Source organism: Ursus arctos, unplaced genomic scaffold, assembly GCF_023065955.2.
Source record: "Ursus arctos isolate Adak ecotype North America unplaced genomic scaffold, UrsArc2.0 scaffold_28, whole genome shotgun sequence".
NCBI lineage: Eukaryota > Metazoa > Chordata > Mammalia > Carnivora > Ursidae > Ursus > Ursus arctos.
In genome coordinates, this window is record NW_026622963.1 from 10,440,798 (window position 1) to 10,464,952 (window position 24,155).

At 39.9% G+C, this 24,155-nt stretch overlaps 1 protein-coding gene across 1 annotated transcript in view; it reads right to left on the reverse strand.

Moving 5' to 3' along the window:
- PTPN9 (protein tyrosine phosphatase non-receptor type 9) overlaps window positions 1-24,155 on the reverse strand; it is a 77,916-nt gene that overhangs the window by 20,616 nt on the left and 33,145 nt on the right. Inside the window, exons 2-7 of the mRNA XM_026478564.4 lie at window positions 21,042-21,185; window positions 18,512-18,601; window positions 17,680-17,804; window positions 12,448-12,553; window positions 5,133-5,243; window positions 2,855-3,183 (exon numbers count right to left, since the gene is read on the reverse strand). Of these exons, the coding sequence (XP_026334349.1) occupies window positions 2,855-3,183; window positions 5,133-5,243; window positions 12,448-12,553; window positions 17,680-17,804; window positions 18,512-18,601; window positions 21,042-21,185 (905 nt within the window). The remainder of the gene's footprint in view (window positions 1-2,854; window positions 3,184-5,132; window positions 5,244-12,447; window positions 12,554-17,679; window positions 17,805-18,511; window positions 18,602-21,041; window positions 21,186-24,155) is intronic.

Sequence of the window (24,155 nt, forward strand, 5' to 3'; positions counted from 1 at the left end):
TCCAAATGGAAAATGGGAAAAGGGCATGACATTTTACAAAGAGGATATACAGATGGTAAATAAGCACATGAAAAGATGTTCAATATCATTAACTATTAGGGAAATGTAAATTATACCCACAATGGGACCTCATTACACACCTATTAGGACAACTAAAATAAAAAATGGTGGTGGCAACAGCAAATGCTGGTGAAGATGCCAAGAAACTGGATCATTCAGACATTGCTAGGGGCATGTCGAATGGTGCAGCCACTGTGGAAAACAGCTGGGCAGTTTCTCATCAAACTAAACATCGAATTACTCTATGACCTAGCCGTCACACTCTTGGACATTCATCCCAGAGCAATGCAAACTTATGTTCACACAGAACCTAGACGCAAACATTCATAGCAGCTTTACCTGTAAGTGCCAGAAACTCTAAATAACCTAGATGTCCTTTAACAGGTGAACGGTTAAACAAACCATTCATACCATGGAATAGTACTTAGCAATAGAAAGGAATAAACTATTGATACATGTAACGACTTGGGTGAATCTCCAAGGAATTACACTGAGGGAAAAAAGCCAATCCTAAAAGGTTACATATAGTATGATTCCATTTATATAAGAACATTCTTGAAATGAAAAAACTATAGGAGTGCCTGGGTGGTTCGGTCGGCTGGGCGTCTGCCTCCAGCTCAGTTCATGAGATCCTGGGATGGAGCCCGGCTCCGTGCTTAGCGGGGAGTCCGCTTCTCCTTCTGCCCCTCCCCACCACTCATCTGCTCTTGTGCGCAAAAATAAACAAATAAAATCTTTAAAAAAAAAAAAAAAAAGAAAAGAAAAAAAAACAAACTATAGTAACGGCGACCAGATTAGTGGTTGCAGGGGTTAGGGATGGGGAGGGGTGGGACCGAGGTATGTGATGATGTAATTCTTCTGTATCTTGACTATGGTGATGGATACACAAACCAACATGAGGGCTAAAAATCGCATAGAACTAAATACACACACACACATACATACACTAAAACTCGGGAAATCTGAATAAGACTGGTGGATAATATCAATATCAATATCTGGTTGTGATACTATACTATACTATACTATACTATACTTTTAGAAGATGGTACCATGGGAAAACTTTGGAAAGGGTACATGTAATCTCTCTGTATTATTTCTTACAACTACATGTGAATCTACAATTATAATAAAAAGATAAATTTTTAAAACACACCTTTTGAAAAAGTGGTGTAGGGGAGAAGAAAAAAGAGAAAGAAAGGGTTTTGGTCCATGGGCATCCTGGACAACAATGAGTACTCTGAGATCTACTTCATAATCTAGAACTCCAAGGGAGACACAATTTGTTCTGTATAAGCAGTTTTACTGGAACTTGGTATAAGACAGAGACCTGGAGCTGATGAGGATTCTGGGTTCTAGCTCCTGAAGTGGGGACTCATTCATTCAATAAGGGGCAAGATTAGGAAGTCCTTCCATAGGACTGGGAGGTATTCTCTGATTATAACATGATGGCTGGTTTGGGTGATGCCAAGAGGACAATCCAAACCTCATTTTTTAATGGAGGGAAGGGGGAAGATGGTAGAAATGACATCTCAGGGATCTCACAGCAGAAGCCCCCAGAACAAAGTTAGGAATCCCCAAGACAAGTATGCATCCTCTTGGAGCAGCCCAGTACTCCTCTATGTTCCATAATACTTCCTTGATTCAAAACTACAGGGGGAAAAACTGGTTGGGACAAAGACTGGATGCATATAGAGTTGTAAACTGGTAAGAAACAAACAGCTGTGTGGGAGAAAAGGATACTCTCTCCACTTTGATATATGCTCTGCTTTCTTGTTTGTTTGGGTTTTTTTTTTTTTTCTCTTCTTTTGCATTCTTGCTCTGTCTATTGACTTTCTTCTCAAGTGTTTCTTCTCTCTTCCCTTGTTTCCAATTCATTCTTTTCCCTCTTTCCTTTTGCTAAGTCTCTCTCCCTGTATCTTCTTTACAGTACACAGACTAAACTGGACAGGAATTACAAAGGGGAAGAGGTATTCACAGAATCATGGATTCCTAAAACATTTAAGCTACACAAGCAGGTGGATATCAGGGTCTAACATCATATATTACACCCAGGAAAAATGGGGTGCAGGGAAGGGAAATAACCTGCATAAATCACAGAGGGGATTTTAGGCTATGCTGGAACTTGAGCCTGGGACAGTTTCCCTAGTTTTCAACAGAGAGACAGAAATTTCTGCTGCAGCCAATGAAAACAGGGTAAAATGAGAGCAGTAAGAGAAATGATCTATGCTCTATGGCCAATGATAGTTACCAAGTAATTATGAACCAGTTATAAACTAGCCAGCTAGTTCTGTAGTAAGATTTGGATAGAAGGAAAATCCCACAAGGCCAAATTCCTAAGAGTTAACTCTTTTCTCTTACTGACTGTGGATTATTTTAAATGCACCAGCACCCCTCCTAAGAAAGTAATGTTCTAGTATAAATGCTCTAGGGAGAAACTGCCCAAATCAAAGAACCAGAGATCACACTGAAGAAAGGAATAGAGAGCCTACATTTTTGAACCTACATTTTTGTTTTTTCCCCAAAACATCTGCATTTCAGGAAATATTTTAAAATGCATCCATTATTACATGGTTCCCCTGTAGGTACTAAAGGCCTTCAGAAATTCAGAATATAGGATATTGGCAACAGACACCAAAGCAGGAGGTGCCTCTTCCTGGATGAGAGAACCATCACCTGAGTGACAGTGATGCTCCTTAACACCAGGAAGAGCCTCTGTTAAGGAAATGTAATGTGGATGGCGCTGTTGCCAGCACGCACCAGAAGCATGTCGGCCCAAACCTTTCCTACTTACATAGAACAGTGGAAAGTGCCAACAGGGTTCTCACGGCGGATGTCTTCATACTCCTCATATATCCCCCGCTTTTGCCTGGTGCTAACATAGTCCATCAACTCTTGGATGGTCATGGCGTGGGGACCTGGAACATGTACTGAGTCCCAGTCTAAGGCAGGAGGGAGGGAGAACAGGATGATCTCATCGAAGGGGTCTGGGTGGCCGTTCATCTGGGGTAGGAACTGGAAATTCCAAGTCGCGAGGTCAATTTTGATGTACCCACCCAGGTTTTCTGGAAGGCACTCCCTGGGCAGGTGCTGGGTGACCTCAGATGTCTTTAATATCTGAATCTGGAAAGACAGAAAGAACCATGTGAGTATGGACAGGAAAAAAAGACATAGATAGTGAAGGTAAAGAACAAATGTGTTTATATTAGGTTTGAAGAATGGGATGAAATTTGCTTGAAATACTTGGTATACTTGTAAAAGAAGCAGACTGCATTTCATCTGCCTGGGATTAAAGTCCTATAATTTCCCCCAAAGGTTTGAATTCCCAGAATGTATATCAAAGTCACTCCTAGAATTTGCCCCTGCCTTTTTTAAGATTTTATTTTCAAGTAATCTCTACACCCAACATGGGGCTCAAACTCATGACCTCAAGATCAAGAGTCATGCACTCTACTGACTAGGCCAGCTAGATGCCCCAGGAGCCCTTTTATATACCTTGAAAGGAAGGTACAGTGAACAAAGCCTTTGTACTATTAACAACGCTTCCCAGTGACATCTCATGCAGGCATTTGCCTTTTTGATTATTAAGAATGCATAGGTAGTGATTTTTTTTTGGTCAACCCCATACTAAGGTAACCAACCCTAAGCCTGGTGCTTTACTAACAGCTCAGTATGGACGTTCTCAAAGGTAGCTTTCTACAAAAATAACACTAGACTAGTCACCCAGATACAGGGTAGCCCAGGAAAACTGCCAGAAAAGTAATCCTAATTCTGCTCTCTGCTTAGACACAGCCTTACTGGACAAAACTGGCCTACCTGGTTTTCCATGAAATCTGTGTGAAATGGGAATGCTCGTCACGCTTGCTGTTGTCTCTTCTTGGAATGCCCTCTTTTCCTCCTCGGCTACTTCACGGACCAGCTTATAAAGCTCAACTCTTCTGTGAAGCCCTCCCTGACTGCTCAATACAATATTCTCCTCTGTGCTCCTGCAGGGCCACAGTTCTCTGTACATGTCTATCTCTGTGTTCCCGAGCAGGAACATGAGCTCCGTAAGGCTTAGGAAAGTCTCACTCCATTTTTAATTCTCAGGGCCCAGAGCCTGGACTGTAAAGGTGCTCATATATTTTGAGCTTATACATATATTAATACTTACAATATAACAAGTGCAAGAATTTGCTTAAGAAGTCCTATCAAAGAGTACCTTGGAAAAGATTTCTCCTCCTCTCAGTTACTAGGTCCCTAAGTACTTCCACAGAACTAAACATCTTCAGTTTCCCCTCTCCAACACAAGTTTCCCCAGCTATAAAGATCTGCATTGTTGCTGATATAATCTCATAATTTTATTCTACAAAAATCTCTAATAATATTTCACAGCAACTATAATTAGATTATGTCACTGTTTCATATGCCCTTTCTTTCAAGGGTGAGAAATTAATGAATGAATAAAACCATAATCTTTCAGTCCTGGAAAACTCAGGGGATAATAATAGAATAACGATAATTTTAGACAACACTTTTGAAATTAGGAAGCAACAAGGTGTTTTAAGAGAAAATGCCAGGAATGGAAGTAAACATATAAAGAAATATAGTGAGATATTCTCCTCCACCACGCTGGTGGTCAAGGAACAGATTAGTATTTCCTGCTGAACAAATCCAAACACCAGTTCGACTTACGCAATTCTATTAGAGATTGTTAAATATGCATGTGTAGCACTAGGCTAAATTTTGGAAGGAATAGTTATCCCTAAGTTATCCATGGGACACTCTCCTTCAGTGCTATCTTTATGCAAGATGCTATGGAGGGAGAGTGCCAGACAAACTATGTCTAGTTCCTAACTTCAAGGAACTTATTGTACAGTGGGAGAGGTAGCCTATACCGACCTGAGTAAAGAATAAAGCACAGAATATAAGTGGATACACTAACAGAAGCAGAAAGCACTTTAGGAGACAGGCCAGAAGAATTTTATTGAAGGTAAAAAATTAATTGGCAGGTTTCAACAGTAGAAATGGGAAGTTCACCACCTTCTCCAAATAACCACCCCCACCTACAAATAAAATAAAGCTTGCCTTACCCTCTCCCGCACTTTGTCCTTCAGGAGGAGGCTGATGATGGAATAGGGCACTCGGAACCATATTGGTGCTCCCACAATCAGTACTTTTTTCAAACGAGCAGGAAATGCTCCCTGTGGAGAACACACATGAAAATTTAAAGACATCAATTAAGGCACTGGAATCTGTGACTGTTCAAATCCAGAGTGTAGGTTTTCTGCTCTTTTCCCCATCCTTACCCAGCAGGGGGAGTCTAAAGCCTAATTCAGGTTTCATTGCAGTAACTACAGAAGTGGTTAAAAATTTAAAAATTATACACCTGAAACTAATATAACACTGTATGTTAACTATACTGGAATTAAAATTAAAACCTTAATAAAAAAATTAAAAGGTGATTTTTTAAAAAAAATTTATTTGAGAGAGAGAGAGAACAGGGGGAGCAGCAGGCAGAGGGAGAAGGAATCAGAGGGAGAAGCAGCAGGCTCCCTGCTAAACAGAGAGCCTGACATGGGGCTTGATCCCAGGACACTGGGATCATGACCTGAGCCAAAGGTAGACGCTTCATCAACTGAGCCACCCAGGTGCCCCAAAAGGTGATTTACTTTTAAAAATTATGATGTTATGTTGTCAACATAAGCTTTCTGGATCAAAAATTGAGAACTGACTTTTGTCAGCATATATGTGTGCATCTTCAAGTTCTGCTTATTAAAACTTTAAGAAAGGGGTGTCTGGCTGGCTCAGTCCATGGAGCATGCAAATCTTGATCCTGGGATCTGTGAGTTCAAGCTCCATGTTGGGTGTAGAAATTACTTAAAAGTAAATTAAAATCTTGGGGCACCTCTGTGGTGCAGTTGGTTAAGCATCCAATTCTTGGTTTCGGCTCACGTTGTGATCTCAGGGCTGTGAGATCCGGGCCAAGTCAGGCTCTGCGCTCAGAGCAGTCTCCTTAAGACCCTCTCTCCCTCTCCCAGGCCCTACCCCCTGCACTCTCCCTCTCAAATAAATAAATAAATCTCTAAAAAAATGAAATCTTTTAAAAACTTTAAGAAAAATTAGATCATGAATAAACAGAACATGAAAGAAACATCTCTCTCATAACCTTTTATTCTGAAACCTGTGTGTTTATAATCATTTTTTTTACCCATCTCTTCATCTAGTTATGTATTCATTTATTCAGTCAATAAATATAATCTAGTGGGCATAAGGGCAAATGAAATCTAAAGGGAAGGAGACACCCTGATCTGCACAAAGCATAAAAATAGAAAAATTATTCATTCCTAATTCAGAGCCCTTGGTTTCATTTAGTTTAATATCCCAGCCCTTCTCACAGGCAGGGATACCAAGTAATATTGGCATTCTAACTGGGAAGAAATTATTCCCAAGGAATCAAAAACCAAAAAAACAACAAAAAAAGAGGAAATTGTGGCTAAATATCTTCCACCACTTCTCCCTATTCTTTTTAAAAAGATTGAGTCTCAATTTGACATGTCATTCTCTGGCTATTCTTCCACTGATTTTGGGGGTCCACAAACATCCCCAATAGAGAATATACAGTATCCAGAATAAAATGCTCCATACTCCTCTTCACTAAAGTCTGAGATACAACAATTTAGGGGTGCCTGGACAGCTCCGTTGGTTAAGCGCCTATGGGTTTCAGCTCAGGTCATGATCTCAGGGTTGTGAGATAGAGCCCCGCAATGGACTCTGTGCTCCATGCAGAGTCGTGCAGAGTCAGCTTGAGATCCTCTCTCTCTGCCCCTCCCCCTGCTTGCGTGCACGTGCTCACACACTCTCTCTAAAATAAATAAATAAAATCTTTAAACAACAACAATAATTTATTTCAGGACTAAATAGCCAAGGCCCTCCCTGCCAGGTCAAAAAGCAGTCTGGAAAAATATCTGTATTTTCACAAAATGATAACTAAAAAGCGGAAGCCATTATATCTACTTCTTCAGAGCAAAGAACTACACACTCAGGCCTATTCCATTTAAATGACTGTAGGGCATCCACATATATTGTTGATGGGACAGTAAACAGTTATATCTTCTAGCAGGCATCTAGCATTATATATCCTTAAAAATGTGCATATCCTCTGATCAAGTAATTCCATTTCTGAGACTCAGATATTCTAAGAAATAACCAGAAACACAAAGCTTTATGAACAGAAATGTTTATTACACCTTTATTTTTGATAGTTAAAAATAGTACTTTAAAACTGGAAAGAATATATGTGTCTGAAAATGGGTAGGGGTTAACAAAAATGCTATTATCCTATAATAAGATTAATATTATAACCTTTAAAATGAAGATTTCAAAGATTTTTTTTGCAACTATGGAAAATGCTCACAATATACTCTTAATTAAACGAAACAGGATTAAAACTATAACCTTAATTTTGTTTTAAAAGTTACACACACATTTATACTTTCACAGAGAAAAAAGATTATAAGAATTATATCAAAAGTTCAATAGTTTATCTCTGAAAAGATTGTGAGTTATGTTAATTTTATTCTTTTATCTTCTATAATACTTTATATTACTTTTATTTTTTACAACCTTATTTAAAATATTTATATCCTGGGGCACCTGGGTGGCCAGTTGGTTAAGCATCTGCCTTCGGCTTAGGTCATGATCCCAAGGTCCTGAGACTGAGTCCCATTACAGGCTCCCTGCTCAGTGGGGAGCCTGCTTCTCTCTCTCTCTCCACTGCTCCTGCTCTCTCTCTCGCTATCTCTCTCTCTCAAATAAAATCTTAAAAAAAAAAAAGATGAATATAAAAGTGCTGAAAAAACTGTTTATTATAAAAAATGGGGAAAATACCCAACAACAAAGAAATGGTTAAAAAATTATAGTAAATACAGGATAGACTATTATTCAGCAATTACAAATATTCATAAAATAAACTTTTTGGAGCTTACTGTATATTGAAATTGTATGAACATAATTAAGATCATATTGAAAAACATCTAGAAGAAAGTGCCATACACCAAAATGTCAACAGTTTATTTCCACATATTATAAATCTTAATGTCTGAGTTGTCCAAAATTTTCTACAATGAAAAAAAATTTTTTTTAAAGATTTTATTTATTTATTGACAGAGAGAGAGCCAGCGAGAGAGGGAACATAAGCAGGGGGAGTGGGAGAGGAAGAAGCAGGCTCATAGCAGAGGAGCCTGATGTGGGGCTCGATCCCATAACACCAGGATCACGCCCTGAGCCGAAGGCAGATGCTTAACGACTGTGCCACTCAGGCGCCCCTACAATGAAAATTTTTTTGATTATAACAGTATTTTAAGTATAAAAGATAAATTATGAAAAAATTAGCCACCCTATAAATAATAATCAGCATAAAATTATAATGGTAAAAACATCTGATTTATAATAACACTTGTGCACACATACATTATCTCTATCCCTCTCTTTTTCTCCCTGTAAGTTACTGGTCTTACAAAAAAGATAGTTTATCCTTGGTGTCTGTTGTGTTTTTAAATACATGAATGTGTATTTTTTAGCCTAGGAATAAACTACATAAGACACATATACAACAAATAAAATAATTTTAAAACTTTGTTGAAAGACATAACAAGGAGCACCTGGGTGGCTTTACTAGGTTGTCGGACTCTTGGTTTCAGCTAGGGTCATGATCTCAGAGTCCTGAGATCCAGCCCTGCCATAAGCTCTAAGCGCAGGAGGAAGTCCGCCTGGGGTTCTCTCTCTCTCCCTCTCCCTCTGCTACTCACCCCCCCCAATAAAAAAAAAAAATCTTAAAAAAAAAAAGATATGACAAAAGACTTTTTAAAAAGTATAACATTCTTTTTTTTAAATTAATTAATGAATTTGAGAGAGAGAAAGAGCATGACTCAAGGGGCGGAGGGACTGCGAGAGAGAATCTCAAGCGGGCTCTGCACTGAGCACGGAGCCCTACGTGGGCCCCAATCTCAAGACCTGAGCTGAAACCAAGAGTCTGATGCTTAACTGACTGTGCCACCCAGGCGCCCCAAAAAGTATAACATTCTTGGATGGGAGATAGTAACATTATAAAGATGTGAATTCTCCCTTAATTAATTCACTACATCCAAGTAAAATCCAGAATCTTTCATTTCCCCAAACTTGACTGAATGACTCTAAAGTTCATCTAATCAAAAGAGGATGATGATTTAAAAAAAATTTTTTTTCTCAGGGCGCCTGAGTGGCTCAGTTAAGTGTCTGCCTTCGGCTCAGGCCATGATCTCAAGATCCTCAGATCCAGCCACCGAGCCCCTCCCCCAGCTCATTCTTTCTCTCTCTCAAACAAATAAATCTTCAAAAAAAATTTTTTTTCTCACCAGATTTAGATTTAAAATTTGGAAAAAGTGGTTACCCTCTGTGCATTGGCACTGGGGTGTCTGGGGGAGGGGTTCAGAGGCTTTTCCTTGAATTGCTTTTATAACTGAAAAAGAACTAGGGGGTGTTTGGCTGGCTCATTCAGTAGAGCATGCAACTTTTTTTTTTTTTTAAAGTAATCACTATACTCTACATAAACTCAAACTCACAGAACTAAATACGGAATCACATCCCCCACCTACTGAGCCAGCCAGGCACCCCTGAGCATGCGACTATTGAACTGAGGGTTGTGAGTTCAAGCCCCATGTTGGGTGTAGAGATTACTTAAAAATAAAACAAAGGGGCACCTGGGTGGCTCAGTGGGCTAAGCATCTGCCTTCAACTCAGGTTATGATCCCAGGGTCTTGGGATCCAACCCCATGAAGGGCTCCCTGCTCAGTGGGGGAGTCTGCTTCTCTCTCTCCCTTTGCCTCTCCCCCACCTCATGCTCTCTCTCTCTCCCTTACTCTATCTCTCTCAAATAAATAAAATCTTTGAAAATATTTAAAGCACACAAAACTAAATGTAAAAAGAATAAAAATGCAAAAAATATAGTCTAAACAACTTTTAGAAATAAGAGTGTGACAGGAAGCTTGACCTATGAGATATTAAACTTTATTTAAGACTTAAACAGTGCGTATGTTGGTCTAGATGGCTAAATCAATAGAACAGAGTGTCAGAATAGACATGCCTACCATATGGGAATTTAGTGTAATATAAAGGTATCATCTCAAATGAGTAGGAAAAAAATGTATTAGTTAGTAAATGTTGCCCGGATAGCTATTTGAAAGCAAATTATTTTATCCATAATACTATGTATCATATATGATATATATTATTAAAGAATATATAGTATATGAAAATTACGTTGAAAAATAAAGAAAACATAGCAGTATGAGAAAAGACACCATAAAAGTGAGTAAGAAACTATAAAAAAAAGTGCTGGTAACACATACTTTATAACATTTTTAATAACAACTCTTATAAATTAGTAAGAGATAAACACTTTAGTAAAAAAATTGGGTAAAGTATATGAGGGGCGCCTGGGTGGCTCAGTAGGTTGAGCAACTGACTCTTGGTTTTGGCTCAGGTCATGATCTCAGGGTGGTACCCCAGGCTCTGCTGAGCGGGGAGTCTGAGATTCTATTTCTCCCTCTCCCTCTGCCCTTGTGCACACTCTTCTCTCTCTAAAATAAATACGTAAATCTTTTTTAAAAATTGAGTAAAGTATATGAGAAGAAAAAAAATTTTAAATACCTCTTGACAATAAACATGAAAATATGCTGAAGCTCATCGGTAATAAGAGAAATACCATAAAAACATGAATATGATTAAAATCCAAATATCAAATCAATGTTGATAAGACTGGTGAAAAAGACTGGTGAAAAAGGCTGTTGAGGGCTTATTTGGCAATATTTATCAAAATTTAAATGTGTGAACTCTTTGACCCTACAAATCTGCTTATAGCAATTTATCCTTAGGAAATAATTGGTCAAACAGATAAAAATGTATATAAAACAATACTCACTGAAGCCTTTATAATAACACACAAAAAATGGCATGAACTTCATTTTTTTCTGCTTGATACAGCCATAAAAAGAATACTCTGCTGCCATTAAAAAAAGTGAGGAAAGGGGTGCCTGGCCCCCTCAGTTGCTAGAGCACGCAGCCCTTGATCTCAGGGTTGTGAATTCAAGCTCCACGCTGGGTGTAGAGCTTATTAAAAAAAAAAAAAAAAAAAAAGCGAGAGAGAAAAGAAATGGGTAATAGCTATATGTACTGACATAGAAGGATGATGAAGACACAACTGTTAAGTAAAAAATGACGAGTCATAACTACTGGATATAGTATTACTCCATATTTGTAAAGAAAAAAAAACATGTATCATCCTCATCAATGAAAAGAACTGAATCACAGCTAAATGCCCTAATAGGGATTTTAGTAATATGGTGCTGAGTGACCAATGGAAGTACCAGAAAACAACATGCAATAAAATACCCTCTTTATATACTCTGTGATAAAGCTATAATAGCACTTCTAAAAATCTACATCCACAGTAATCCCAAGTCAGATCCTAGAATAAAGACTATAGACTCCTAGATCAATGATTTCAAACTGCAAGTTGTCACTCAATGGATCCTCAAATTAATTTAGTAGCTCACGACTTTTTTAAAATAGGAAATAGAATTATCAAAGTGCACATAGTAAGGGTTAAAGCTTGTTTTGTGAAACTTTTTTGTTTTGTGTATAAATATGTACACAAAGATCTACACACCCTCATCCCGGGACTCTGAAACCTAAACAGCTCTGAAAACCTTAAGTTTCTTTTGAAGTCTGGTGCATGAATTCATGGAGCAGCAAAATCTGACCTGAAATGCCATAGGCTATTTATAGCCTTTATTCTTCTCCACTCATTATGAATAATACATTTTATTACAAAAATATTAATGTGTTCGATTATAAAGTGGCATATATACCATATTATCTTTTAAAATTCAAAATATTACAACATACGTCTGGACTTACGAGTTTGGGATAAGAGTAAACTTATCTATCATAGAACTCCACATGTATGTGTATGGTTTGTGTTTATATACTTTTATGTATGAGGTCAGCATGTAAAACCTATTTCTGACTAGAGTGAGACAAAAAGTCTGAAAGTCATTGGGGAGGTGACATTTTTCAGACACTGGACATAGCTAGGCCTTCATTAATTCTTATTCTACACAACTCCAGGAATGGGGCAACGCTCCTTTATGACTCAGAATGTTCCTTTGCATTTCCTTTTTTAATTCCTCCCACTTCATTTTTAAGACCATTTTGTATTCTGAGGAAGCACATATTAGTCATCATTTACAGGTGACCTTTACACTGAACATAATGTCTGAAGTTTACATCATTCCTAAGTCTCCCAAAGAATAGAAAAAAGTATCCTAATCAGTGAAGGAGAATTGAGGGGCCCTCTCACAACCTTACCTTCAGCAGGTTTAGGACTTTCTTGCCAAGATCCAGCTCAAAGTTGGTATAATTAGAACCGCACATGTCATAGATAAATACCAGTCCATTCCTCTGAGTTTCAAAGCTGTAAACCAACCATGGAACAAAAACACTTATAAGTAATAAGATGGATGAGAGAGGTTGAAAGCCTAGGGCAAAAAACAGAGTTATGGGACACATGAGGGACCAAAAGAAGTGTCTCCCTGAATACTGGTCTTACAAAAAGATGATTTATCTTTGGTATCTGCTATACTTATGATACTGTGATTTTACAATAAAAAATATGTATTTGGTCTTCAACCTGGTTGCTGGCACCGAGTTCCTTTAAAATTCTTGGAATGTCCTAAGTGAAGAGAGTTAAAGGTGTCTTTTGAGATGTTAATGAGACAACTGGAATGCCCTAGGGTCCACATAAGGATGTGGATGGTTGCCAAGGAACCAACCTTGTGATTAGACAGCGTTGGTACTTTCACCCCACACCCTCCCCTCTGCCACCTCCAGGGAAAGGAAAGGGACTAGAGATTGAGTTCAATCTCAAATGGCCAATGATTTAATCAATCACGCTCATCTAATGAAGCCTCCATAAAAATCCAAAAGGATAGGGTTTGGAGCTTCCAGATGGAGGTACTGAAAGAGTGGCCCTCTCAGAGAGAGCATGGAAGCTCTAAGCCCCTTTCACCATACCTTTCCCTATGCATCCCTTCCATCTACCTATTTTGAATTATATCCTTTTATAATAAATTGGAAACCTAGTAAGTAAAATGAGTTCTGCGAGACACTCTAGTAAATTCACTGTACCCAAGAAGGGGGTTGTTGGAAACTTCAATCTATATAGCCCTGTTGATAAAAAAGCACAGGTGACAACCTTAACTTGCCACTGGCATCTGTGTGTTCCGGGAGTTGGGGTTGGGGGGGACAAGTCTTACAGGATTGACCTGTGGGATCTGATCTATCAGGCAGACAGCATCAGAATTTAGTTGAGTTGTAAAACACAGAGTTGGTGTTAGAGAACTGCTTGGAGGTGTGGCAGAAAACCCTCACATGTTGGAATTGGAATTATGCTTACTAATGCATATTTATCAAGATCCAAACTCCTCGGTTGAGAATGTTCCAGAACATCTAGGTTATCAAAATCTGAACTGTTTCCTCCCAGGTTTCTAAATCTGCCTATCCAAATTTTGTAACATTCCATGTTCAACTCAAAAGTTTCCTCTTCCGTGAAGACCTCCCTGATAACCATGATCGAAATGTACTGCTGTCCTTCACCCCCTTGCAGTCCCATAAATCTTCCTGTGGGATTTTCTTATGGTTCTTAAAGCACTTCAACTTTGTTTTGTTTTTTGTTTTTTGGTTTTGTTTTTTAATTTTATTTATTTGACAGAGACAGCCAGCGAGAGAGGGAACACAAGCAGGGGGAGTGGGAGAGAAGAAGCAGACTCCCAGTGGAGGAGCCTGATGTGGGGCTCGATCCCAGAACGCTGGGATCACGCCCTGAACTGAAGGCAGACGCTTAACAACTGCGCCATCCAGGTGCCCCTTCAACGTTGTTTTGTTTTTGTTGTTGTTGTTTTAAATATTTTATTTATTTATTTATTTGAGAAAGAGACAAAGAGAGCACAAGCAGAGGGAGGGGCAGAGGGAGAGAGAGAAGCAGACTCCGAGCTGAGCTGGAGCCCATGCTTGGGGGTTCAATCCCAGGACCCTGAGATCATGATCTGAGCCGAAGTCAGACGCTTAACCAATTGAGCCACCCAGGTGTCCCAAAGCACTTCAACTTTGTAAAGCTATCTGATTCTCTCCTGGGAGCAAAAACATGTTTTGTTCACCTCATTACTCCCAACAGTCCCTAGCACAGTCCTTGCAAATAAGTACATGATAAATGGTCACTGAATTAGAATTCAGTGGGACTGGAAGCCCACTGCTAAGAAAATACTTCAGACCTGTGGGAAACTGCAAAACAAAACTCTAAGGTCAATGATGGTGAATATAACTCTTGGGAGCTGGGGGAAGAGAACAAACCCATACATGGTCTTAGGAAAGCATCTTGAAAAGAGCTTGTTACCTCACTGAGGTTAGGAACATGTGAAGAGGGGCACCTGGGTAGCTCAGCTGGTTAAGCACCTGACTCTTGATTTCAGCTCAGGTCATATCTCAGGGTCATGAGATCCAGCCTTGTGTTGAGCTCCCGGCTGGGTGTGGAGCCTGCTTAAAATTCTCTCTCCCTCTGCCCCTCTCGGGCTGCTTGCACATGGGCTCTCTCTAAAAACAACAACAACAAACAAACAAAAAACATGTGAAGATATGAAAAGTATTCCTCAGTTCAATCTCCTTACTGCCTGAAGACTTCTCAAAGTTGTACTCTTCCTCCAGATCCTTATCTATTTCAATCTGCATGCCTAAAAGATCATTAGGAATAAATTTTTTGTTTGGATTACTCATAGATGATAGCAATACCTTTCCTATCTACTTAAAATTGAGAAAAATGTTTGGCACAAAAGGATCCTGAAATCAGAAATTTCAATGTTATTTTGTATCCTACATTTTTGGCATGGTGGAAGTACCCACCCATGAAGAAGCATTTCAAAAATCTCTAATTCTGGGGTGCCTGGGTGGCTCAGTTGGTTAAGCATCTGCCTTTGGCTCAGGTCACATGATCCCAGGGTCTTGGGATTGGGCCCCACATTGGGCACCTTGCTCAGTAGGGAGCCTCCTTCTTCCTCTGCCCCTTCCCTTGCTTGTGTGCTCTCTCCCTCTCTATCTCAAATAAATAAATAAAATCTTTTAAAAAAATCGCTAATTCTGAGGTAGACCCAAGTTTTTCCAGCAGTTTCTGAGTTTCAAATGGTCTCAAGAGGTTACAGTTAATACAAAATCTTGACTCCTTTCATGATTCCAGAGAGAGTATCATTCACCAAGATCAAAGATGGTGTTAGAAGAGAAGCACAATTACTGAGTAGACTATTCAGGTCTAGAGACTTCCCATTTCTCCACAAGCTCTCAAGGGCCAAATTCAAAGAACTGTAGGTTTTCCCCTCACAGCACCAGCCTGTGGCAGAGGACTGAAACAAAGAGAAGTCAGTGCCAGGGGAAGAAGCTACAGTTCATAATGATGCAGTGTCTATATTCCTAAAAATTGCTCCTCCTGTAAAGGCACATGAAATAAATACAAACGTGGTAGGATCTTTGTTTTTCTGGGTACAGAATATGAGGTTTACAATGATAGCTAATTCCTTACTAAGAATAATTGTTTTCCTACTGAGTTTGATTCCTGAGCTGGATGTTACCTGGGAACACCAAGATGTTTATAACATAGTCCCTGACATTTGTTTCAAAATAATTGAGGGTGGAGGGTGGGTGAGAGGCTATCAATGAAACAAGATTGGTTATAGATCACTCTGAAGACAAGTGATGTGTGGAAGTTTATGATACCATTTCCATGCCACCCATAGAGATTTGAGGATTTTCTATTATATAATGTGAAAAAGAAGGTTCCCTGCCTTCACAGAGGTTATAATCTAGTGGTAAACATACAAAACAACAGTATAAGTTAAATTACATCATAAGGCTGTGTAAAATTCAATACACAATAATTGGTATTCTTATAACTGCTGTTGGGGCATCTGGGTGGCTCGTCAGTTAAGCGTCTGCCTTTGGCTCAGGTCATGATCTCAGGGTCCTGAGAGGAGCCCTGTGTCGTGCTCCCTGCTCAGCAGGGAGTTTGCTTCTTCCTCTCCCTCTGCCCCTCCCCACCCTACTCGTGCTCTTGGTGAAAAATAATATAGGAAAACAAGAATTTCTACTCACTAGTGAGAATATTTTGCTTGGGAGAAAAGGTTTCACATTTATTTATCTTATATGCACCTTCTGAATGATGAGGAGTCACTAAGGGTTTCTAAGAAAAGGGTGGACATCATGAAAACAGTTTTAAGTATGTTTACCTGTGTGGTCTTCCTGTGGGATCCAATCAATACTCTCATCGGAAAGAGCAAGCTTTGGCCACTGCCATGCCTATAGAAGTACACTGACCGTAAACTGCCCACCAAGGAAGGCCAGTGAATTTTCTGATAAAGGAGTCTTTCATTTATTCTCCTGAGCTAAAGCACTTCAAAGGAACCTATATTCTGGATATTATACCTGAAGACCAATCACAGGAAAGAAGAACTGAGAAATTTCACACTTCTGACTGGGCAGTACAGGGCCCCTGAGACCACTGGTCCTTTCTCCTTACCTTAGTAAACGTCTTTTTCAGAATAATGCTGTGTGTGGTTTGGATATATCTCCCTATTGAGCATCAAAAGCAGAAGCTAAATACTACAGAAGTAACATTAAGAGGCAGTAACAAGTGAATTAGACAGAGAGGCCTACTTCGGATCATCATTTGGCTATCCGTATCCTCTAAGTCCACGGTATGACTAAAGCTGTGCATATATGTGTTTTACTATCTTAGGTTTCAGCCTTTGATACATCACTTCTAACCCAGAGGATTAGCCCAATAACAAACTAAATGGCTGTAAATGGCAATCACCAGAGAAAAAAGGAAGTACGTCAAAAGGACAACATAGTAGGGTACGAACAGCTCTGGCCAAGAGCAAAGAAACTAGAATCTTATGCCTAACTGGACTGGTATGTGGTAACTGTAGAAGAGTCACATAACTTTTTAGGGCTTGGTTTCTTTGCCTAAAATAGTCATAATACCATTTACCTTGGAGAGGGAAGGAGAAATGACCTGAGCTGATTCTTTTTGCTCATGCACCTGTTTATAAAGATGATTTTGCTTAACTTTGTACTTTTGGACTCTTCTCTCCTGAATGTTGATTCTCAAAATCCTGACCTAAATGGCATTATTCCTATTTTACAAAGAAAGTGAGGCCCCAGAGTGTTTTGAAAATCAGTATTCAGGGCAAATGAGCAAAGGCCAGCACAAGTCATTTCCCCTTCACATTCTCTCAATAAGTAATTCTCAATACAATGAGGATAACTAGTTAATTGGCTTTCTCAGTTTCTGTGATCCTAAAATAGAGCCAAGCAGATAAAGATAAAGAATACCCACCATCTTGATAGACCTGGAAACATGCCAAGCCCTTAAGGACATGGAATGTTTTCTATTCACAGCACTTCCTGAGGCACATTCTAGGAGCAGGGTGAAGGCACTGCTGAGTTAATCAACTTAGTCAAGGACTATCACCAACTAAAACATATCTTCATGCTCACCTATCCACAGCTCTGTCTAGCAAGTAAAACAGAGCCTGAAGTACCACATGTTGGACTGACTTGTGGGGGTGATGCAATCTGGCAGTGAAGAGGGCAATGGAGGCTCCTGTTGGGTCCCGAACATTCTACAAGCAAATAAAACGAAAAACATTTAGAAACTAAATAGAAAATCACAACAATCACTTAGGCTTCTTATATCCTAGACAAAAATTTCATATGAAGAGAAGAGATGCTGGCAATACTTCTCTGACTTGCATCAGTTACTCCAGGAAGAGAAGAATGTTTATTTCATCCCATGCCTGATTCTTAGCAGCCCCTGGATCCTATTTGTGTGGTAGGGAAAAACTACATTCCCTTAACATGTCAATGGCAGAGAGATTAAAGGATGGTCTACACTGGCTGCCTAGCTTATTTCCCAGACAGGATGGCAAAAGAAACCCACATCAGGGGAAAACCACAGAAGACAACCATGGTTTCCATGCTCTGCCTTAAAGTACCATTGTGTACTTATTCAAATGGCTGTGACCTCTAGGTGGAGAGAGCCTGAATCCAATAAGGATGGGCCTCTGAACCACTGTATACCCACCCAAAGACCTTGACTAAGTCTAATGGACCAATGAAGAAACTCTGCTTGACCTACTACTGTACAACTGATTCTCAATAATTTCACCTGTTACTAGAATTATTTTGTGCAACTGCACAGCTGCTTCCTGTCTGCGACTGCTGAGACTCTCTAGATTCAGGATCAGGTATCTAGGAACAAAATTCAAACAGTACAGCAGCTACAAAAGGAAGTAATGAGACACTACAAGAAGGGTTCCTAAAGACTCACTAAGATGGTGAATTTCCCACTAAGGATCTCAGAACGGAGAGGTTCCTCATGAGGTTTCAGCTTCACAATGCCTTCCTTCCTTCGTGTTTCCTAAGAATAAAGCACAGCAAGATAAATTAATATAAAAATACTGTATATCTAGGCCAGCTTTATGTAACCATCAAATCTCAGAGATAAGGGACTTTAGAAGTCAACTAACTGAATCACGAATCCCTTTTTAACACCCTTCAGGCCCACTGTTATCTGAATTTCCGTCCAATGCCACCTTATCAGCCTCTTAGGTATGATATTTTCCTTTAAATCAGTGAGAATCCTAACCCTGAAGACCAACTAATATGTATTGTTAGAGTGCAGGGTCAAAGTTCTTAAACATACATGCAGTGATATTACAGCAAGTATTAAATATGCACCCCTAAAAATGTCTGGAAGCAGACATTCTCACACATCCTCGAGGCTGAGGCCTCCCCCATCTTAAAAAGGAGCCATCCGTCCCCTTCATATGTTCTCCAACAAGACCTACCATGACCTCATTTTTCTTATCTCCACAGCAAGAATCTTTAAGCTCATCCTCAATTCCCTAATACTCAGTCCACTGCATTCTCATTCCCCCCAACCTAACTACTGCACTGAGAGCTGCCGTTTCAGGGCCAGGACCTTCCTTCCTGTCAGTGAACCCAGTGGGCATTTTCAGCTCTCCTTTTACATGACAAGGTTGACCACTCACCTTCCCTTTCCCTTAAGACATTCTCTATCAGAGATAGAGAATACTCTTCTCAGTTTTCCTATTTCTTCAACTATTGCTACTAAGTCTCCATTTTTTGTTTTTTGTTTTTGTTGTTTTCTGGGTTTTTTTTTTTTTTTTAGAGAGTGAGGGCAGAAGGAGAGTGAAAGTGACACGGGGCTGGATCTCACAACCGTGAGATCATGACCTGAGTTGGACACTTAAGCCACTGAGCCACCTAGGTGCCCCTTGTGGGGTTTTTTTGTTGTTCATTTGTGCTCATTTGCTCAGTCAATTCATTTACTGGCTCATTCATTTATTCTGCAAATATTTGTAGAGCAATTATTATGTGCCAGGCACTGAGCTAAGTGCTAGGAACACATTGGTGAACAAAACACACCAGGCCTTTGTTTATATTCTTGCCCAATTCATCCCTAAAATCAAATCCAAATGCCTTCAGAGGCAGGGCAGCAAGCGAAGACAGTGTTTGTGCTACGGTTACAGGACAGTGCGTGCCCTACCTAAAGCAGTCACATTCAACTTGTAAGACAACACTGAACCCAAGATAGCAAACAGTCTGAGGTGACATTCAGCCCTACATACCTTCTCCTCATACTCTCCTGGAATGACCTCACATCTTCTCATGGCTCCAATATTCAGCTCTACTTTGGTCACTCGAAATCTCTACTTCTGGTCCAGGTTTCTTTCCTGAACCCCATTCCAACTTCTTAAAGAACATGTCTATTTGGATATTCCGATGGCACTTCGGATTTAACATGGCCAAACGGAACTCATGACCTTGTCTCTCCACACACCTGCATTATTTCAGTGTCTCCTAAAATTGGTGAATACTACCCATTTACCCTGCCACCCTGAAACCCTCGACTCTTCTTTCCTTACACACCAGTTTAAGCAACCCTGTTTTACCAATCTTACTTCTAGAATCTGCCCATTTTTTCTCTATCTCCCCTGATACTACACCTAATGACACCACAATTGTCTCTCTCCAAGTACAATGGCCTTCTAATTGGTCTGATAGTCCTGATCCATTCTCTAAAGCACAGTGAGAAAATCATTTCAGAATGCGTATCTGATCAAGTTATTCTGCTGTTTTTACCTTCAATGAATCTCTGTGCCCTTAAGAAAATAATAGCTACTTCATGATCTGGCCTTGCTTACTTTTGCTGCTCTATCTCTTGACATGCCTCCACTCTCAATAAGCATGACTGCTAGGCTCAATTTCTCTATTGTCACTAGGAATCTGAACTTCTATTCTCTCTGCCATACTCCCCTGTCCAATTCCTAATCTATTCTTCAGATCTTAATTTAGAAATAATTTCCTTTAAGAAGGCTTCCTTGACCCTTCTAAGTAAATGTGCTTCTGTAGAACCAAGTAGTGCCTTAACATAACTTTCTGTAATTGTGTGTCTACTTTCTCTTTCTAAATAGTAATCTCTACACCTGGAACATACTATGTATACAATAAACATCTGTTGAATAAACGAGTGAATATTGTAGGAGACACACAATATTGTATGTATGACCCACAAGATAGGCATAACTGAGCTTTTAGTCTTGAACTAATCCTGGCATGCCTTATCCTCCTTTTTTAATTTAGAGAGATTCTTTATCTAGTCAAAAGGATTTTCTGATTTCAAGGTAGGGCTCCTAGATACTGACCTGATTTTTTAAAAATGAGAGTGGGGAGAACTCTCAGAGAACCACTGCATGCAGTGTGTGACACAGAAAACAGCAACAGAGACAGCCCAACTACCACAGGTCCCCTCCCCAACCCCCCAAGTTACATACTCTGTAGCAGTGGAACAACTCTATGGCGCGGAGCACATCAAACTTCCGGGCCATGAGGAACTTGACAGCCACATTCCAAGAGAGGGGGGAAACATTGTACTGAACTGTCCACTTGTTAATCTCTTCAAGAAACTGCTTGGTGGCCTGTTGGCAAAGAAAGTAAAGAAAATTTAGTTAGCAGAGAACGTATTTATGGAAACAACAAAAAAACAAGAAAAAAAACATCCTTTCCTCAAGTAACTGTGAACCCAAAGTTTCCTACAAGGAGCAGGGAAAGACAAAAGCTGGAAAACGGGTCTTAAAGCAAAAATAGTTAAAATTCATACTACGCAATGAGGCCAGAAGCCAGAGCCAGGTTCAGAGAGCAGGGCTTAGCATAGGGATGTATGAAGAAAAAATGAGGGGGGAGACTAAGGCACCCAAATAGGATGCAAATTACTTACCCCAAAGCAAAAAAACAGCAGTTTGTTATTTTTGTTGTTGTTTACAATAAAAGGTGGATGGGCCCCTTAAAGGGTTACTGCACGATGTGCATCATGGTACAGCGGTCTCAGCTGCTGTTTTGGTCCCAACAAGCCAACTGGATACAGCAAAACCATCAGAAAATGGTTTTGGCTTTGGAATTAGCAATACTATTTGAGAGCAGCAAAGCTATTAAGAAGAATTTAACAAGTCAAAAGGCCAACTGTTCTTTATGCTGACTGACCCCACAGGACCTCTTCATGCTTCACATGGCAGCCCCAAAACCCAGACACTAGTGCCCAGAGTCATTAACAGCCCCTCTGGATAGTGGTTGCTGGAAGATGGGTGGAGAGCCTCATACTGGGGGAGGAGTAGGAAATTTTAATTTTCACCGTCTGATCCCGAGCTGGCAAGAGGCCTGTTTCTAGAATTGTTCCTATCTCTTGATTAACCCAAATTCTTCTATCCTCTCTCGATCTATTTCTCCTTACATTTATAACCCATTTCTGTTCTAGCCAAACTACTCTTCTGTTTCTTTAGTTTTTGAATAGGATTCACATCAGGATTTTTTTTTAAAGATTTTTATTTTTTTAAGTAATCTCTACACCCAGTGTGGGGCTTAAACTCACAACCCCGAGACTGAGAGTCACATGCTCCACCAACTGAGCCAGCCAAGCACCCCTACACTGGGATTTTTTGCATGCATATTCTCAATTGCTAAACACTTTCTGCATGGCTATCTGGTCCCTTCCGCCCAGAAACTTTTCTCACATTTTCGTCCAAAATGTGACCAACTTGATGAGAATTCTGAAACTTAATTGATCAACCAATCAACCCACAGTTAAGATATATTTATTTATTCATTTAAAGATTTTATTTATTTATTTGACACAGAGAGAGAGAGCACAAGCAGGGGGAGCAGCAGGCTGAGGGAGAGGGAGAAGCAGGCTCCCCGCTAAGCAGGGAGCCTAATGCATGCAGGGGCTTGATCCCAGGACCTCAGGATCATGAGCCAAAGGCAGATGCTTAACTGGCTGAGCCACACAGGCACTCCATTAGGATGTATTTATTTTATTTTAAGATTTAATTTATTTATTTGACAGAGAAAGAGAACAAGCAGGGGGAGTAGAAAGCAGAGGGAGAGGGAGAAGGAGGCTCCTCCTGAGCAAGGAGCCCCATGCAGGGCTCGATCCCAGGATCCTGGGATCATGACCTGGGCCGAAGGCAGCCGCTTAACTGACTGAGCCACCCAGGTGCCCCAATTAAAAAAAACACAAAAAAAAACCCTATTATGTATTGGTTAACTACTTGTTAATATCTGTGCTAAGAAATACAAGGAATGCAAAAATAAGGTTTGCTTTAAAAGGTGTAATACTAACCTTCTATGTGTCCATGGACAAGGTAATTCTCTCTTCATCTCTAATTTTTCAATTGAAAAACAAGGGGAGAGGCGCCTGGGTGGCTCACTTGGTTAAGTGTCTGCCTTCAGCTCAGGTCATGATCTCAGGGTCCTGGGATGGAGCCCCAGGTCAGGCTCCCTGCTCAGTGGGGAGTCTGCTTCTCCCTCTCCCTTTGCCACTCCCTATGCTCATGCTTGCTCTCTCAAATGAATAAATAAAATCTTAGAAAGAAAGAAAGAAAGAAAGAGGAAGAAAGAAAGAAGAAAGAAAAGAAAAGAAAAAAGACAAGACCGACAAGGGGAGAAAGGGTAACAACCAATTGACCTACTTCAGATTCTTGGCAACAAGTCCTACCTTGCAAATACAATTCAAATTGCTACATTTGTATTTTAAAAACTAGCAAATTAGAGTCCCAGGAAAGTCAGCCATACCTCACAAGAGAGCACCTGATTCATTCCCCAATTACTATGAAAGGAAAAAGACACTTTATAAACCAGAGTAAAATCTAAGAGGCCTAAAGCAGCACCTGAGCTTTAGAATCTTCCAAACAAGGCAATATAACTTACACCACTTTAAAAGCAGAGAACCAGCAAAACTAATCAGGCAAAGTGCATAAAAAGAGCCAAGAAATAAAGGCCATGAAGAAAAGCTCTCAGATGATCACTTTGGCCCAGAACCAGTTTAAATCGGACCAGAGAAATGAGTCCTGGAGAAGACAACAGGACAAACTTAGAATGCTCCACCAGAAAACAGTCTGAGTTGCCTCTGTGGGGAGAGTGGCCCAGCATCAGAATGAGGAAAGACAGAAGGGAGAAGAGAAGTGGGCACAGAAAGATCCCAGAAACAAAACTTCAGCCAGCCCGGAAGGTCCCCAGGAGATTTTGTAAAGGGTTATTTGTTTTTAATTAACACATCATCTTTAAATCCAGCCCTCTCCTGGGCTTGGCTGAAGCTGCCTATAGAATAAAACACAGAGTAACAGAACAGCAGAATTTTTTCCCCTTTCCTAATAAAACTAATAAACAGACAAATCAATATGCAGGTAGGAGGAGGAAATATAGTTAAACAGCTAGGGGGTGATATAAACTCCTAACACATCCAATTACTAAGATGATTTTTCATTTTTCATAAATAAGCCATGCCTCAATAAGAGACATGCAGATTTCACACACTTCCTTCAAAGTATGTACATATTGTCTTCCTTCTTATTAAACTCAGTTCCTTCAAAGTTCTTAATGTCCTGTAGCTCCCA